The sequence below is a fragment of the Vigna umbellata genome, chromosome 3, assembly GCF_029865625.1.
Source record: "Vigna umbellata cultivar VRB3 chromosome 3, Vumbellata_1.0, whole genome shotgun sequence".
Taxonomy (NCBI): domain Eukaryota; kingdom Viridiplantae; phylum Streptophyta; class Magnoliopsida; order Fabales; family Fabaceae; genus Vigna; species Vigna umbellata.
The window spans coordinates 21,924,554-21,943,667 of NC_142167.1; the positions used below are offsets into that span (position 1 = coordinate 21,924,554).

Sequence of the window (19,114 nt, forward strand, 5' to 3'; positions counted from 1 at the left end):
GAGACACCCAACACTTGAATATGATTTTATTTTGGGCAAAATTTTACTTGGTGAATTAATTCTCTTTGATAAGGTTTACATGGTGCATATAATTTTTACTTTTTGGGGATTTTAATGGGTTTGGTACTCATTAAGTGTAACTGTACACAGTCAATATATCAAATGGTTTGACGTGTTTGTCGCTGCATCAAATACGCACTCACGTCAAAATAATTGATGCATGCAACCAAACGTGTGCTTAGTGTGGGTTTGGATGTGTTTTTAACGAAGGAAATCAAGTTCAAATTGTATAGATATTTGCTGAGGGGAACATATCAAAAAGCAATTTATCGTGTCTCAGCACATATGAGAAATATCTAATGAAAATATAAATTATTTATAGAAAATATTATTTGTTATATAAAAATCTGCTACTTATTTAGTATTTATATTTGAAATCATTTAAACCACCAATAAATTGCATTTAATGTTCATAAAGTGAAAGTTTCATTTTAAAATGTTTTTGCTATTCATGTAATACAACATGTAATGTTTAAGAATATGATAAATAGTTCTAGTAATATGTACATAATACTTTTTTTAATATTTTATTTTTAATCTGCCATTCAAAGTTATAATATTTAGATTAAAAATTAATTGTATTTTTTTCTCTTATTATTATTGATATTTTTGTTTTGCACAATATTATGTACTACATGTTCCTTTACACAAGAATATAATTTAAAATAAGAATTATCACTATCTTTTTAATAATTGGTAGGTAGATAGAAAATACCTATAACTTTTTTCCTCGTCACTATATTATATATATAAACATGCACCCACACAAAATAGGTAAAGCTATATTTGGATGGAGTTATCATTGTGACAAGTGAACGTATTTCACAAAGAAGATAATCCAAAGGCATAATTATGGAAAAAAAGGTTTCTTGTGATAATTTATTTAAATATTATACTCAAATGTTAGTAAATAATTTTCTAACATACACATAATTAGTTGATGAGATTATACGTTTCAACAAAAAAAAAATTGAAAAGATTATATCAGCTTAGTAAGCCATTTTAAGTGGATTGACTAATATGGGATTGTATCTCATAGTAAAGTCATTTTGAGTTTAAATCCTAAATATGAGATGCTAAAAAGAACTAGAAAAAGTGTTTTTTTGGTAACTTTTATTTTTATTCCAGAAAGTTAATTAATACAGAATAAGTTATTTCAGATAATTCAAATAAAAACATTAATTTGAATGTTTTCTCCGTCATTTTAAAACTTGTGAGTGACAGCATTTTTGTTCCGTTTTCCCTTAGCCAACCCCATATAAAAATTCTAATGTTGGCGAAAAAAAAAATTAGATTAAAATCATGAAGCGTTACGTGAGAGTAACGTGACTACCTAAATTAACCTTTTCACTGTCTCTTCAAGTCTTGTACTTTCATGTATTGTTCTCTCTTCTCTAATGGAGAAAATGTGAAAATTAGGGTTGATTATAATTAACATAGTGTCTCTTGCCTTATACCTTTACAAATTTTCCAAAGCACTTAAAAATTACTAATTTATTTTCACATAGCTGGATCATCAAGACTTTCCGAGTAAGAATAATCTTTGATCCACACCTGAATAATAAAAAACATGTACACTTTTTTGGCAAAGTAAAAACAACAAAAGAAACTGAAAGTACGTGTTATCACACAGAAAATTACAAATGGTTTCAAAGTTTCCTTATTCAAATCATAAAAACATCGGATAATAGAACTCTTTAACGACGAATCTTACAACTAGTTTTGAGCTCTTCCGGTGGCTTGTCCCCAGCAAATCCAGCATCAACCCATGCAGAGTAGCCTCCTCCCATATTCACAATATGTTTAAATCCCTTCGTTTATAAAATCATATGTCATGATGTTGTTATATTGATAAGCAATCACCGCAAGATTAGAGTGATTATATTATAAAGGACTAAACATAAACTTAAAACGTACCGAATCAAGTAAGTCAACGCTGGCTCGGAGTGATCTTCCTCCGCTGTTGCAAGCCTGAATTTGTCATCCATTATCACAAATCGCATTCAGAAACTTTGGATTTTGTTGTATATTTAGAAACTTAAAGGCTACATGTTTCTCACCACAATCAAATGATCCTCATTCTCGCATATTGCTGCCACCTGCTCAACAAAATCTGGATTTTTCACCCGTCCTGTTCAGTTGCATGTAAGAAAAATTGTCAATCATGAAATGTTTGCAGCGCGAAATACAAAAGATTCACATTTGATGAGATAACAACCCCAGATTTTGATACTTTTAGACTGCCCCTTTAAACTCATTTTACCTGCTTCTGTGATGAACATGTAGGGGACATTATATGCATTCTCAGCATGGCTTTTATTGAATTCCTCAACTGACCTATTTTAGGGGCAAAAGAAAGAACATCGGTTAGTTCCCAAACAATTTCAAATAGAGAAGGAAACTGGGGAAATTTAAATCTTTTGCTACCTCACATCCAGATAACGATAATCTGATGAATTTAGCAGATTTTTAGCAGCATGGACATCTATGGTTACAACATTTTGATGACTGCAAATAGGGAGAAATCAGAACTGTGAGCTATTTAATGAAATGTAATGTAAAAGCCAGAAGTGGGGTTGATCATATTTAATGAAGTAAATTTCATCTTATTTTCATATTCAGAAACACTTAAAGCAATGTTTTTCTTAAGTGATTCATATTCAGAAACACTTACTCCTTGGGGGCATCCATTCCTTTCTCTATTGACAGAGCTTACATCCATTGCCAAACTTGTATGAAGTGTATTTATGCTGTGAAAACCTAGCTTTTCTATAGGGCAAGTGCTGTCACTCAGTTGACCTTCTCATTGATATACTTTTTTTTTTGTTTACAAGTACTCTCAATTGTAGATTGACATATTCACGAACATGTGGCGTGCAAGCCAAGTATGCAACAATTTTAGAAAAATAGCAACAAGCTCTTATTTTATAATTTTCTGATACATGCATTACTTGTAAATAGTGTATGCGTGATTAAGATGGACTATTGCTTCTTGCACTCACAATTACTAACTGCATTCCCAAAATATTAGGAAATGACCCAAACACCCTTTATCATTGTACGACACGACACCATCACGATAAAATGAAATGACCATTTTGGAAATTTGAGCGGGTGCACGAGGAAGTTGTGGGGTGGAGGAAGTAAAAGAGTTATGATGAGATGCAAATTTTGTTATTGATGGGCCAATGAGGCATGGGACAGCCCGTTCGAATAGTGTGGGAAGTGGCCCGATCACTTCATGAACACTGTGACTGACTTTTGTTGTTTTTCGTACGGAGGGTGCGGGTTTCAATAGAGAAAGAACATAGAATACGATTTGCGATTCCTTCATCTCCCGTGTGATTCATTGATCTGATAATTGAGTTGTGTGATCGAATTTAGGGTTTGGGAGATGGCGTCGAGTGTTTTGAGGAACCTCATGAGATTTTCGTCATCGAGGAACACGAGCACCAGAAGTTTCAGCCTCGTAACCTCTCAAATCAGCAACCACACCGCCAAGTGGATGCAGGTACATCCATCACAACCAAATATCATTTTTGTGTCGTTGTAAACCACCTCGCGTTTATTGCTAGCATATCCCGAACAAAGTATCTTGTGTTTCATCAAACTAAGTTCTGGAATCAATTTAGGTTTATTACTTGTTTTTATTTGTTGCCTACTATTTATTGGATGCTAGTTACATAATTTATTCGGTAGAATTAGGCAGATGTCCACGGTCACCTTCATTTGCCAGGATTTGTGGTTTCCTTTCTACTTTCATTGTTGTTTTAGGTTTGCTCTGATATTTGCTGGTGTATGAAAAATTTGTGGGTATGCGCAGCTTAGTTCCTTTTTGAACTAGCCTCTCTGTGAGGTATCAACGCTTATCTTACAACTTGATATAATAGAATTAGAGAGGTAAGAAACATCTGGAATGGCTAGATCATGTGTGTACCTGGAGCGGGGATGTGATAAAGGATTGTAGTAAATGCTTTGGATGGAAAAATCTTCCGAGAGGCTTGCTAGGTAAATTGTGAAGAAGAAATCTGCATTTAGAGGGAAGAAAACTTGAGGCAGCAGAAAGTGGGAATTAACGTTTGAAGTAGCCTGAGGGAAGGGATCTACAGTACCGACTGGGAATTACTGTTTAGGGAATGATTACTAACCCTTCAGATCTATCCCTAAGCGTTAGCATGTTGCAGTTTTTATGAATAAACAGAACCAAATTGAAAATATCATCGGGAAAAACAATTGGGTTCAGCACTTCAGGTAGAAGAGGAACGATTTCAGTTTATTTTGGTTTGGTTATCCATGTTTTGTTTGGTTCAACCTATTAAACTTGATACTATCACTCTTTAAAGAGTTGGAAATAGATTGAATGACAATTATAATGCAGCAAAACTGAATAAAAATTCTGAAAATACACAGCCATTGCTTTATAACAATCACAATACGGTTTGATGGGTGCTTTGTAAGGCGAAATGAATAACTAGGAACATAGGGTTGATTAGTAGAAATGGGTGGCAATGATGAGAATGCAGTACTACTCAAGAATACGATGATAATAAATGACAATTGATTGAACAAAATTCAAGGATCAGTTCACAATGGAAATTTTGAACAGTTCATCAGCAATATAGGCAACTAATATAATGTACAAGTGGTGTCAGTATAATATTTTTCTAACAATTAAAGGATTAATGCAGTGATAGAGAAAATTGGTAGGTTGTGCAATTCACAAAACGATGGGAAGTGTTAATGTTATTTACTCTGATCTAAAATAAAGAGGACAGTCGCTAACTGGCTACAGCCAGTTAATAGCAGTACCCCCTTTTCAGTGGCTCCAATTTCATGTATGTTTACTTTATCAGCAAACTTGTGGAATTCCTGCTTACAGAATTGTGCTTGGGAAGATGTGAAACTTAACGTTTATTACTACTGTTGTAATAGGATACAAGCAAGAAATCTCCGATGGAGCTTATTAATGAAGTTCCTCCAATTAAGGTTGAAGGCAGGATAGTTGCCTGTGAAGGAGGTATAGTTTTTTCTTCAAAATTCTCTTTTTTTAGATCATGCACAAGATTTAGCGGAGATACAAACCTTGTATAGTTTCTGGTCATACATTATTATAGAAGTATAACTAATTTGGGTATTGCTATCGTGGTTTCAGATAGCAATCCTGCACTCGGACACCCGATTGAATTCATATGCCTTGACTTGCCCGAGCCAGCTATTTGCAAATATTGTGGCCTACGTTATGTTCAGGATCATCACCATTAAGATTGGTTTCTCCATGTATTCTGGTGTGCATGTACGAAATTTCTGCCTGTTTTTGGTTACAATGCTTTTGACTAAATCATGGCGTAACAAATATACTTCTTTGTTACAATTTGCTAAATAAGATGCTCATGTACTATCTATTTTGTTGGGTTAACGTTGTTAAGTGCGGTAAGTAATTGTGACCCGAGGTACAGCTTCATTGAGCAATCTATTTTATTTTAATTCTTAATTTGCAAGCTCCTGAGCGCTGGTTACACTACCTTTTCACAAGCCAAGATAATGAATGTAAGAAGCAACATTGAATGGTGTAAGAAGCTAGATCATTAAAGTTGCCTTTGAGGTCCTAATAAAGAAGAGATTGTAAGAGATTTTGGTATTCCAAATTTAGACTCTAGTTCTCATAGTTTAACCTGTAAGAGATTTTGTCTGTTTTTATAACGATATTGTACTGGCCGGGCAGAAAAGAAACTGGTATATTGGTCAAATGACTGATTTAAATAAACTACATTAATGGTCTGAAGAAAAACTAGTCTAAAAGCATGAAAGCCGGTTAAAACTGGTTTAAATTGGGTCGATGAAAAATAATTATGTCATTTTAACCCTTTTTTCTTAAAAAATAAAAATTAATCTAAAACATTAGTTATTTTCTTTTTATGTATTATTGAATTTTTATACTGATTTTATCAATACTAATTTTAATTTTGAACCATGTTCAGATTTGAAAATTTTTGGTTGTCCAAATTCGACTTTTTGTGTGTAACATCAAAAAGCATAATTTATTTATATAAAAATCGCTTCAAAGTTCTGAATTTTTTTTATTTAACCGGTTTTTATACCTTTTTTTTCTTTGCAACATCTGATTTATTTTTAATAATTAAAGAATTATTAAAAGTAATAATAAAACATATAATTAAGAGACAAAAACTATATGGAGTCAAATATGGGAAGGAAATAGTGTAGTTAAACTAAAAGGGTTGAGGAAAATGGGATGATTTTCAGTACATTGTTTGAAATGGTTATGAAGATTGTTTGAAAGAACCTTTCCAACATTGAAGGTGATATCAAACTCTGGATTAGTTGCTACATTTAGTGATGATGAATATTGAAAAGTGATGATCAAACACTGCAAAATTCAAATTCCAAAACCTTGCCATCAATTAGGGAAATCAATAAATAGCCAGAGAAATTATGAAACAGACCAAAATGGTAAAAGTGTACACACAGTTTGTTGATATGTTCATGTATATCCACACCCATTGATACAGAATGATAAATTAAAATTTACCCCTTTAAAAGAAAAAACCAAAGTTTGAACAATGCTCTTTAGAAATAAGTAGAAGGTAATTATATAAAATACGTGTATCAATGATTGTAAATGTGTTATTTTATTATTTATTTCGAAATACATCTAAACTATTGAAGAACGTTGATTCCTGTGCAATTCAATCGAAATGTTGCAAAAGATAAATTGAATAACTTTTTAATGTAATGCTCCAAGCATGTGTTACTCATTTTCTAAAAATCAAAGAAACATTATGCATAATTTTCATTACACATTGACACAGTCACAGAACAGCAAAAGAAGAAGAAATTAAAGAAGACAATGGCAAAAGAGTTGTTCTTAGTTCTGCTCAATAATGCAGTCCAGCTTTGCTCTCAGTTCTTTTCTTAATATCTTTCCCGTCTGAGACTTTGGAATTGCTTCAACCAAATACACTTTGTGTATCCTCTTGTAAAACACTACCTGTTTACAACAACACACAGCTTCTCATTTTCTAAAGAGAAATTATTATGATATATATAAATCTTTTACATTTATTTTACATTATTCTTTCTTATTTTTTGTTTTTTTTTTAAATATAAAAATTTATTTTTATAATTATTTTACTCTTATGTGAAATAAATGTAAATATGTGTCACAATTATTTTTCTATTTGCAAATACAATTCATGATTAATTTTACTGCGTAATTGTACCTGTTTAGCTACAAAATCCTTTACAGCATCTTCTGTAAGATCAAAGCCAACAACGAAAGCGACTGGAACTTGGCCCGCAGCATCGTCTTTTTGCCTATTACAACGTTGTTTTGGTTGGTTCCAATCAGAACATTACATATATCATTGCACAGAAATTACAGTGCCAATGGTTACTTACGGGACAACAGCTGCATCTGCAATGGAAGGGTGGCTCCTGAGAAGGTCTTCAAGTTCTGCCGGCGGCACCTGGAAAGCTTTGAATTTGATGAGTTCTTTGGCCCTGTCAACGAGGAAAACCTCATCATCATCATCAACGTAGCCAATGTCACCAGTATGAAGCCAACCATCTGCATCAATGGTTTCTGCAGTGGCCTTCTCGTCATTCAGGTACCCTTTCATGATCTGAGAGCCACGGACGCAAATCTCGCCATGGTGGTTACGGGGAAGAGAGAATGAAGTTAGAGGGTCAATGATCTTCATTTCAGCATTTCTCACCACAGTTCCGCACGAACCAGACTTGGTTGGAAATGGAAACTTTGCAAAACCCAAAGACATGGTCAATACTGGTCCACTCTCTGTCATCCCATAGCCCTTGACTCACAGAGAAAGATGTTAGATTGAGGAAGAATGGATGAATCAATGCATGCATGGATGCATGGGAAGAAGAAGAAGGAGAAGAAGGAGAAAGAGAAGAAGAAGAAGAAGAAGGGGTTACCTGTCCTATAATGGCGTGAGGCAACCTGTTCCGCAGAGCCTCCTCCGCCTGTAGCCCCAGCGGCGCAGCCCCCGACATCACCATTCGTATCGAACTCAAATCGTACTCCTCCACCGCGCTGTTCTTCGTAAGTGCCACCACCAGGGGCGGCACCAGTATCGCCACCGTCACCCTGTGCCGCTCAATCGCCTGCAGCAGCGCCCTCATCTCAAACTTCTCGATCAACAAAATGGCACTCCCCGCTCTCATCCCGCACATCATCACGATGTGCATGGCGAATATGTGAAAGAGAGGAAGCACGCACAGCACAACGTCCTCTTCTTTCAGATACATGTGCGGGTTCTCTCCCTCCATTTGTTGCGCCACGCTGGTTACCAAACTCTTGTGCGTCAGAATCACCCCCTTCGCTAGCCCCGTCGTCCCCGACGAAAACGGCAGCGCCACCGTGTCCTCCACTGATATCTCAACCTCCGGAACCTCGCTCTCTTCGCCCTCCGGGAAAGCCGAGAAATTCTCCGGTGGGTCGTCGACGGTGACCACCTTGAAGAAGTGGTGCTGCGCTTGCTGATTGAGCTTGTGGACGTGGGCGGAGAGGGTGACGACGAGCTTGGCGTTGGAGATGGCGAGTTGCTTGGAGAGTTCGGCGGCGGTGTAGGAGGGGTTGGCGGTTGTGGCGACGGCGCCGAGCATGGAGACCGCCATGAAGGTGAACACGAACTCCGGGGAGTTGGGGAGGAGAATCATGACGGCGTCGCCCTTCTGGATGCCCAGCTTCGACATGCCGGCGGCAACCTTCCGCGAGGCGCGGTGAGTTTCGGCGTAGGTGTAGGTTCTGGCGGCGGAGATGAGGCATGTGCGGTGGGCGACTTCGGGAAGTTTAAGGAAGCAGTATTCGTGGAGGAGGAGGTTGTTAGGGAGTGGTATGTCTGGTAACTTTGATCGGAAAATGTGGGTAGTTTCGTCCAAAGTAACTAACATTGTGTTTGATTCTTATGTTGTATGCTGTGTAGGCTTGAGGCAGCAGATAAATGGAAGAAGGTTTTTTTTTTCTATTATTATTATGGAGAAATAAAAGTACATATATTTAAATTTATCAAGTAAAGCTTACCGATTAAACTATTAATTTTCTGATTTTTTTTATATAAGTGGAAAAGTTTTGACCATAAATTATGAAAATACATAAGTTAGAAATCAATTACGGGCATTGTACTTTATGACAGTTTTAGTATAAGGACTGGTAGAAATAAATAATAGCAATTCAAGGCTGCTGAAACAGAGGAAAAGGCAACTTGGTTTAATAATATTGTAGGTTTTATTATGCTAAGGGAATGTTTAATACAATTTTATAATTTCTAGAATTGATTAAATGTAATAAATTTATTAAGTGTGAGATGAACTTTGGTATCTTATTTGCCCATAGAATTAGAATTTGAAGAGAGACCATTTGCCAAGTGAATTTGATTTGTCCCTTTGTCATTTTTAATTCATTAATTTTATAATTGAATTAAGCTTTTGGTATCCATGTAATGTAAGAAGTGGGTGAAAGAATTATGCGCATATAAAATCAAAGGAAAATCATACTTTGACAACATTTTAACACTGTCTACGTGTTATTTTGTAATTGGTCCAAAACTATTCCACAATCAATAATAATAATCATAAATACTAATATAGACCAATCACATAATATCATTATGCTAAAATCAATGAAACAAATAATATTTTGTTATCAAAATTAATGTATTGGTAAAGGCGCTGCTTGTAAGCAAAGAACTGGTTTATTCATCTCAACAAACAGAGTCGTTATATATTTTTTCTTTATATTATAATTATTAGTTTTTTTTTTTCTAAATTAACTGAACTATGAATATAATTGAAAAATATATATTTTATCTTACAATTTTAAAAATGAAAAATAAAAAGAGTTTTTTTATTAACAATAGAGGAATAAAATATAATCATTTATATTAGTACTGTATGTGAATAAGAGTATGATTATAATTGTTGACTAATTTTTTCTAAAAATTAGTCAATTATCTCACTGAATCATCTTTTTCTATTCGTAAATTAAAAGTATTATATTTTTGTTTAAGATAAATTCAAATTCACCTGGATGAATATATTGCCAAAAAATAACTTTTCTTTTAATTAAAAGAAAAAACATGTCCGTACATGATAAAATGAAATATATGTAACTTTAACTAATTCAATTTGATTTAGTGTTATTTATTTATTTATTTATTGCATAAATTTCACTAAATAAGATAATATTAAAAGTACCCATTAAATAATTTGTAGTAAGCATATATGTAAGAATTAAAACAAGATAAAATTATTTAGACCACTTTTTAAATCTTAGGATGGATATATAAGTCAAATCTCGATCGGAATTACACATTCCGTGAAACTGATTTGTTTACTGTGAGTACTCAAAATAAATTCGAGACTGTAAAACGATCTCACAGTTATAATGTCATTTTAATTTAAAAAATGATTGTACATAAAAAAGACTTAATATATAAAGGAAAATAAAATTGATAAATTTATAGATATATGATGTGATCAAGAAAAATAGTTTAAAAAGATAAAAATAGAGATATGAAAATGTATAAACTTCAATAAAAAAATTAACAAATAACTAATTACTTGTTAATATAATTCAACATGAATGATCATAGTAATTACATACAAATAAAATTAATTATAGTAATCTAACTGTTCGAATAATGACAGAAGACAAGAAAAACATACTTTTCTGCAAGAAAAAAAAAGTTATTGTAATATTCATTTGAGAATTTGTGGAATTTAATATTCTTTCTTCCTTCTTTCTTCTTTGCATTTTTCAATATTTCTTCTAAAGACAAACCTGAGACCAAATTTCAAACTTCAAAGCGAATAAAAAACTGTGATAGAATTTCAGACTTGATAACAAGATTGATCATAACTATATCACTGAGCAGACTTGAGATTGGAACGTTACTAAATGGAGAAATCTTATTAAGTGTTTTCACTTATGTTTGATTAAGAATTAACACAAGAACCATTAAAGAAAGACAGAAGTTTTGTGAGTAAAAAATATATAAGACTAGAACAAATCTTCATTCACTATAAAATATTTCCAGTTTCTGGTATTAACTTTCTTAACAAAATTCACAAGCAGGAAAAACTGTGATGAAGTAAGTCCATTCATCGGTGTCACTCAGTTGTTGACTGAAGAGGGAAAAAGAATTTCAGACAGCCAAAAAAACGTAACCTGGAAAAGAATGAGACATCATGGGAACTGGAAAGAACCACCGATTTGGTTGGTACCAGCAGGGGGATTGATGGCCACCCAAAGGAGTGATATTGTGATTGCTATGAGACCTGACCATACAAAAACAATGGTAGGTGTCTTCCCTCTCCTTCCCATCAATCCTTTTGCAAAAGGGTAAAGATGTGTCAATACCCAAAAACTGAAAAAAACACCACCAAGTAGACGGCTCCATTGAGGTATCACACTGTATATTGTTCTGCTAACTCCAACTGCTATTCCTATCAGGTTAACCATCATGATTGTGATTGGTGGTATCATAAGGGATGTCCACTTCACAACATAGAGATCAGCAAACTCATCATCTACATCATCCCCACCAGATTTTGATGTCAAGGTGAAAGAGATTTCAATCCCTGCTATCACTTTGAGCAAACCCTGCAGCACTGCAGCTAGATGTGCACTTGTTCCTCCGATCAACCAAAACTGCTCGTTTCTCCACCACTCTTCCAGCTCAATGCCGGACCACTTGATTTCGAGCACAGCCAGCATGCACAAAGTCACAGTGATGGTCAAGAGATAAACAAGGAAAGTGACGTTGAGAGTTTGAACAATGAATTGGCCTGAGAAGAGGGAGAGTGCAGGGAGGAAGCAGTAGACTATAAGGAAAAAGGAAGTGAATGGATAGATTCCAACATTAAGGTATGCAATCCGTTGGAGAAACTTCATTCTTGGGCTAGCCTAGAAATGCATTGTTTCTTGAGAAGAATATTTCAACCGACCCAGTTGCCCATCTAAGGACTTGATGCAGTCTGTCAGTGAGATTTATGGGAGCTGTGCCACGGAATGCATCACGCTTGGTAACACAGTAAACTGATTTCCATCCTCTATTGTGCATCCTGTAGCCAGTAACGACATCCTCAGTAACTGATCCATAGATCCATCCCGACACGCTGTCCCCATTCAGTTTTATCCTCGTACCAGCAAGAGATCACACTGATGGCCTCTGCCACGGTTGATGCATCAAGAAGCTCACGTGGTATGGTGAGGGCGCCAGGAGGGCGCCCATTCTTCACTGCAGGGTGATCGGCAAGTGGCCTGCCTTGGAACTCTGCCACTGGAATTGAGTCAATGAGGAAAGCTGAGTTTCCAAATCTCTTAGGAAACATTGATAGATTCATTTCTTCTTCTTCATCCTCGGAGTCACCCATCCTCAGTGCTCGATTCTCTTCTGAGACGTTGGCATTCTTCTTTCTTTTGCCAAAACAGCAACTACAACATCCAGAATGATGTTCCTTAGAGCGAGGAGGATCAAAACCGTAGAGAGCGACCCTTCTGAAAAGGCAACCGGTTCCTACATAGACTGGACCTTGAAGTCCATCTAGTGCTCTCATGTTGACATCAAAGAATACGGTGTTATGATTGGCATATCTGTCGGAAGGATCGATCCCCTCAAATCTTTGTGGGAATTGAACATAGCAAATTCGATCACCACCACGGTCCATCATAAAGCACATACCTTCTCTCATTGCCTTGGAGTTGTAGATGTAGTGGTCGCAGTCAAGATTGAGTATAAAAGGACCATTGGACATGATGGCTGAGGCTCGAACTAAGGCATTCATGGCCCCGGCTTTTTTGTTGTGATCATAGCCTGGACGTTTCTCTCTAGAAACATAAACAAGAAGGGGGAGACGGATATCTATATCAACCAAGTCAATGAGCTTTTCGTCGTCAGCATTTCCAAGGAGAGGTTCATCGCTTGGAGGTTTCAACATCACCTGCATCATTCATCAACTATGAATTATTCATTTTCATCTCTCAAAGAATAATCTTGACATTGACACTTGGCATGTAAACAATATGTTTAATACCTGGATTATACCGGCATGATCACCTTTGGAGTGCTCGGATGAAGGATTCAACCAAGTCCCTGGCCAGTGAGTTCCATCAGCCATCCATGTGGCTTTTGAATCTTTACCGGTTCTACAGGTTCATCTACCTTAGTTTGTCTCTGCAGTTTCATAGCCCTCAATTCCTCTCTTGCATGAAAGGCATCCGACCGACGCCGGATAGAATCAGGCAGACCATTGATCCTGACCTTGAACTCATCATACTCACGCTTCACTCGTCTACGATCTTTGACGAAATCTGGTTTCACTTTGTTTTTGTAGGGATCTCTCTTTAAGTTGAAATATGATTCAGGATTCCTAGGCTCTATATTATGCTTACGGCAGAATGGAACCCACACATTAGCAAAGCTGGCAGCTTCGGCCATTGCCTCAAATGTCAAGAGTGCACCTCCATCATCAGAAACATAGCAAGAAAGTTTCTCAACTGGATAGTCTGCAGCTAGGATTGATAAGATGGTGTTTGCAGTGACAAGAGGTGGTTCCTTCTCAGGATCAGCAGTAGAAACAAAGACATCTATGCCTGGAAGATCTGATTTTCCAGTAGGATTATTGGGACTTGGCACTTCAAATTTTTCCTTCAGAACATTAAGATCTGTGGAACGATTTATCGGGCATAGCTTGGGTAGTTGATCCAGAAGCCAAGAAAAGGCAAACCATATCTCACAAACCACAGACATGCCCCATAGCCAAATTGCATCAGTATTTTTGTGCTTCACCCTCCATGCCAAGAACAGTACCAGGACAACCAACCGAATGAATATGATGAGACTGAAAAATTACATGCAACGCAGTTGTTAGAAGACACACGGTTGGTGTGATGCACATTAGTTTTAAAGTTACTGATTATATCATATATACAAACTATAGGCAATTTGCTTCAGTTCTCCCATAAGATCATACATCTAAAAAAAGTTATCTAATATAATTCATTTGAAATGCTTCCATCAAAGTCAATTATCATTTGTAACATGAAAACATGGGGGAGTAAGTATCTTGATCACTGATTTAAATTTTTTTACTAAAGAATCTAAGGCAAAAGAAAACAAATGTATTCTTACCGATAGGGACTGAGAACAGCAGCAGGTATCTTGAGTTTCCTGGTAAGTGGCCTCCAGGGTCTGTTCATCAGATCCATTGGCTCAACAACATCATCATCCCCATTTCCATTTCCAAAATTTCCTCCCTTTGGCCAAATAGCATTACCATAGCCATAGGTACCCTTTGTTTCATAGAGCCAACGATTGTGATCAAAATCTCCAGTCTGGCTTCTCATTAGAGCTGACTTTGTCGACTTCATCAAGGACAATCTCCTCTCCATTTTAGACACTCCACTTGAGGGAGGAAGCGGATATGGTCTTCCATTTCGTTCATCCACAGCAACCTCATCTAGCTCTGTGTTTTTGTAAGGCTCTTTGCATCCAGGGCACATTCCATCTCCTGTTTTTACAGCATCTATATAGCAGTCTCTACATATCTTAAAGTCACACTCACAAGGTAGAATATCCACACCACGTTCATCACTCATCACCTTACAATCACAACCAGGAACTGCACACGAAGACCCTTTTGCACCAGCCATCTGCGGATGGCTAGCTTCGGATTCTATCACCTTATCCATTAGGTGGGCATGAGTAACACTGTTGAATCCTCCCGTGAAAAGGGAGCTCGACACATATTGCTCCTCAACTTTCTGTGAAATTGATGGATCCATAGGTTGGTTATCAGGAGTCAGAGGCATATGCACTGTGTAATTCATGAAATCACTACTCCCAAGTTCACTGTCAAGATCATCTCTTGAGTAGCTGATGTAGCGACCCGAAGAAGTTCTTCGCCCAAACGTTACGGTTGGAGGCAAAGGAGGCTTCGGCCCATCAGATGCCTCAGAAGTTGCTGACTGAGAATGAGATAACCGGCTTGGCTTGAATGGTTTTGACGACATATTCGAAGGAAAGAGACTAATCTTAAAGGTCCTGCAAAATCCGCAACTTGAGCTATCAGATCTTCTTCAGCATTGTGTTATAAAGACTGGAATCAAAATTCAAAGCTGAATCTAAATTCGTAATCAATAAATAAATCTGTACAATGATGACTGAGAAGAGAAATAAATGTTCAAGTGAATTGTACCTAACGCTATCCTAATAATAAAGGCGCATCATTCAAATCTCAATCAAGTCCAAGCTTTTTAAATTCATTGAAAACTTTTCCACTGTTCAAAATCAAAAATTTAACTAGTATTACTCTAACAGGTACTCGGACCAAAACACCTGGATCTCTGAAAATTTTTCAAGAGTTTGCAGAAAATGTTAAACAACCAACAAATTCTCTGATACATCAAATGAATGGCAACAAAACTTTATACGGACGAATAACAAATCGTCTAACCTATGAAAGGTTACAGATTCAGCTGAATCAGAAATACCCAAATGCAGACACTCAACTCACGGACTTTCAGTTGTTTAAACCTCCAGTACAAGATCCAGAGTTCTTCTTCATCGTTCTCCCAATTTCTGAGAACTCAAACCAAGAACCCACATTAGGACTAAGATTCCGATGAAAAGGGTTCAATGCTTCATCAAGGATTCGAACAATTCGAAGAAGGAGAAGAAGAAGATAGTAGAGAAAAACGAAAAACAGAAATGAACAGATAAATAAACCAAAGAGAGTTGTGCTGAACTGTTAAAGACAGAGAGTCACATCAAGTCAGGCTGAGTTGGAAAACTCCATTGACTTCCCTGCATTGCTTCAAAAATTCTCAAAAAGTCTAAATTTCAGGAAAATAAAATGCCCCCACTTTCACCTTTCTCGCCTTTATTCTCGGCAATCAATCAGCCAGATACAAATGCAAGAAAGTGATCAAAATCACATAAAGATCACACCTTGTGTAGAAAAAAAAACACCCATGAACGCATAGGAAAAGGGATTCATCTGAGAGTGATGGCAAGATGAAAAAGAGAGCATACCTGTTGCTTGAAAAAGTGAATGCCACTCAGCTTGAGATGAGATCTGACATCCTTGTATTGTGTCTGATCCTTAGAACAAAATGGTGACGACAACGTACGTAGTGTTTTGAAACTGATTGCAAGAGTTTATAACATGCCCTCCAATCTTATATTATTGTCTATACACGCTTTGACAGAGAGATGTAGTTAGTGGTGAGCAAAACTTAGCACTACTGCTCCATGATTCAAGCTTTCGTTTTTTGTATTTTACTTCAAAATATTAAACTGTTATATTTGAAGGTTCTTGGATATGAAAATATGAAAGAGAAGTGGGATCCATCTGCCGTTGCTTGGATTTTATAAAAAGATAATTTTTTTCCCCTTTTAATGACAACTATTTTGAAATTATTTCCCAGTACTTTTTAGATGTTGTGATTAAAAGAGAATTTTAGTGTCGCTTGTTAGAAAATTATATTTAGTTGAATTTAAATGAAAATTAAGAAATAGTATTAATTTATGGCAGCCCTTTAGAAAATCTTAAATTATAATTGCATAACAATTAATTTTACTAAAAAAGTTTATGAACTAATTTATCATCTATTAACTTATTAATTAGTTTTGTCAAATATATTATTGGTAAAAAATGGGTAATCCCATTAAATAAATATGAAGAAACCAGTCCTATAATATCTTCATAATCAGGTATGATTTTATTTATTATTTATCTACAATTAAATTTGTATTTGAACTATTAATAAGCAAAAAATGAACTAAAATTCATATAATAGTAAAGGGAATCAATAATAGAAGAAAATTAAGAATTATTTATCGTCCTTTAAAAATCCCTAACATATTAAAAGAAATAATTAATTATAGATAAAAAGACTCATACTAAAAAGAGAAAATGTTATAATAAAAAAATCTATTAAATTCTTCATTATAACATATAACATAGAATAATATTTGTTTTTAAAAATTAAATTTCATGACTAATGATCAATTTGACTAAAGTCAAAGAAGTGTTGTTGTTGACACGTTACAACATTATCGACCCGTTAGGCTGTCACAAAACGTCATGAAACACTCACTTCCTGAAACATGCAATTTCAATTTATTTCTAACGTCTCCATTCTTTCTATTAAATTAATCATTAAAGTTGTAAAATATTAAACAAATCTTTTAAACAAACAATTTATTAAATTATGTGAAATATTTTAATAATCATAAATGTTTTATAATTACAGTAACTTTAACTTAACTTATTAGTTCATCTATGGCGGAACCTTGCTCCACTTTATGGTTTGAATATACACTTTGTGATTGGTTGCTTTAAAGTTTTGGTTTGAAAACCACTGGTCAAAGAGTCGTTGATTTAAATTAAATTAAATTAATATGTTATTTTAATTTATAAATTACAAACTTTCCTTCATTTTACATATTAATTTATTATCAATAGATTGTATTGAAATTTCAATATATGTATGGTAAGGTATTTTTTGAATATTTATTTTAATTATTAAAATTGACGTTTTATTTGAACTTTTAATGTTCTAAAATTATACATATGATATTTGTATACAGATTATTCAATTATTATAATAATTTTATTATTATTATCAGTATCACTCAAAGTTGAATTGCAGTTGAGTTAATCAAATCAATATATGGAATGATAGTTTAAAAGATGGTTTACTCATAAATATGGCCACTTTGACTATGTTATTATTCATATTTTTTAGACTTCATTCAGAGAGAAACATGGTGACATACTTATTACTAAATTCTGACAAAAAAAAGAAAAACTCAGCATAACAGTAGCAACAAAAAACTCAAAGGTGTCCTTTTTCCCAAAACCCAATGGAAGAATTCCCTATATGGGAAATCTTATTAATCAGATTAAAAGTTATGTTTATTTATAGTCCGATTAAAATCATATATATATATATATATATATATATATATATATATATATATAACAATAAATTAATAAACTTACGAATTTATTTTGTATTATAATAGTTTTTTCTAAAAAAATATAACTTTCTTTTATCATTACTATATAATTTCCAATCCAGTGACAAACTTATTTTTATGAAATATTGAATATATAATTAAATAATTTATTTTGTCTATAGAAAAGTTCTTTACTATTTACAATTTTTTATTCAAATTTTAGTTAACATGATATTTTTAAATAAAATAAAAGAAATGAATGTTGTTTTATTAATGAGTGTCAAGGATTAAACACAGTATAAATATTTATCTTAAAATAAATAAAAATATATATAAATACGATTTTGTTGAAAAACATAGGTAAGTGCAGTGGTATTTAACTTAAAGAAAATGAAAAAGAAGAGAAAGTTAGTTAGAGTTGGTGGCAATTTGCAGAGAAAATGGAAAAGAGTGGGAAATCAGAAGCGGCGTTACGTCGCTGCGCAAAAGCTGCATTGCTTCTCCATTCCTTCAATTCCTCCAACTCCCAACACCAGGTGAAAACCTTCTCTCTCTCTCTCTCTCTCTGATTCTCACGAATTGATTCATGAATCGATAATTGATATCAGGAAAAGTGGGAGAGAGAAATCCATGACCTGAAAATTCAGTTGGTGAAAGAGCGTTTCATGAAGAAGAAGATCAAGCTCTGCGCCATGGCGGAGCTGTTCCTTCAGCTCCTCTTGTGTCTCTCCATTTCGACCTTCCTCCTCTTCTACTTTCTTTGATCTACAGAGACTCTTCTTCTCGCTTAGCCAATATAAACTCTTCTACTTCCTTAATGTCCACACGCACTGTATGCTAAATGAATTTTTGCTCTCATTTTAAATCACCCGCTCTTTGCTTTGAATCTCATAATTGGATATTTGATTTTTCCTCGTTTGTGTTTGAATTCCTTTCATGAATGTAGTGACGGAAATTTTGGTTTATTTGATTTCATCTTCCCTATAATGATCTGTATTTATGGGTATAATATGAAACGTGTATTAATTATAGATTATTATTATACGGTA

General features: G+C 34.7%; 5 protein-coding genes across 5 annotated transcripts; 2 read left to right on the top strand and 3 right to left on the bottom strand.

Moving 5' to 3' along the window:
* Positions 1-1,666: 1,666 nt before the first annotated feature.
* Positions 1,667-2,968, bottom strand: LOC124844296 (Rhodanese/Cell cycle control phosphatase superfamily protein). The gene is made up of 6 exons (XM_047321207.2): positions 2,735-2,968; positions 2,488-2,568; positions 2,324-2,397; positions 2,121-2,191; positions 1,978-2,031; positions 1,667-1,871 (listed from the first exon to the last, which is right to left on the bottom strand). Exons 1-6 carry the CDS (start codon positions 2,749-2,751, stop codon positions 1,758-1,760), a joined length of 411 nt encoding a protein of 136 aa, XP_047177163.1. The 5' UTR covers positions 2,752-2,968; the 3' UTR covers positions 1,667-1,757.
* A 350-nt stretch (positions 2,969-3,318) lies between these two features.
* LOC124844294 (NADH-ubiquinone oxidoreductase-like protein) lies at positions 3,319-5,551 on the top strand. The gene is made up of 3 exons (XM_047321204.2): positions 3,319-3,571; positions 4,993-5,077; positions 5,213-5,551. The coding sequence occupies exons 1-3, from the start codon at positions 3,455-3,457 to the stop codon at positions 5,320-5,322; spliced, it is 312 nt and encodes a 103-aa protein (XP_047177160.1). The 5' UTR covers positions 3,319-3,454; the 3' UTR covers positions 5,323-5,551.
* An 806-nt stretch (positions 5,552-6,357) lies between these two features.
* Positions 6,358-9,096, bottom strand: LOC124844293 (4-coumarate--CoA ligase 2-like). Its single transcript, XM_047321203.2, has 4 exons — positions 8,014-9,096; positions 7,477-7,889; positions 7,299-7,392; positions 6,358-7,066 (listed from the first exon to the last, which is right to left on the bottom strand). The coding sequence occupies exons 1-4, from the start codon at positions 8,989-8,991 to the stop codon at positions 6,944-6,946; spliced, it is 1,608 nt and encodes a 535-aa protein (XP_047177159.2). The 5' UTR covers positions 8,992-9,096; the 3' UTR covers positions 6,358-6,943.
* Positions 9,097-11,093: 1,997 nt separating this feature from the next.
* LOC124844289 (cellulose synthase-like protein D3) lies at positions 11,094-16,379 on the bottom strand. The gene is given in 8 exon segments (XM_088109084.1): positions 11,094-12,004; positions 12,006-12,209; positions 12,211-13,041; positions 13,135-13,232; positions 13,235-13,941; positions 14,232-15,143; positions 15,556-15,680; positions 16,134-16,379. Coding segments are annotated over 6 exon segments (3,441 nt in total). The 5' UTR covers positions 15,113-15,143; positions 15,556-15,680; positions 16,134-16,379; the 3' UTR covers positions 11,094-11,284.
* A 2,065-nt stretch (positions 16,380-18,444) lies between these two features.
* LOC124844299 (uncharacterized) lies at positions 18,445-19,030 on the top strand. Its single transcript, XM_047321210.2, has 2 exons — positions 18,445-18,601; positions 18,674-19,030. The coding sequence occupies exons 1-2, from the start codon at positions 18,506-18,508 to the stop codon at positions 18,827-18,829; spliced, it is 252 nt and encodes an 83-aa protein (XP_047177166.1). The 5' UTR covers positions 18,445-18,505; the 3' UTR covers positions 18,830-19,030.
* The last annotated feature ends 84 nt before the right edge of the window (positions 19,031-19,114 follow it).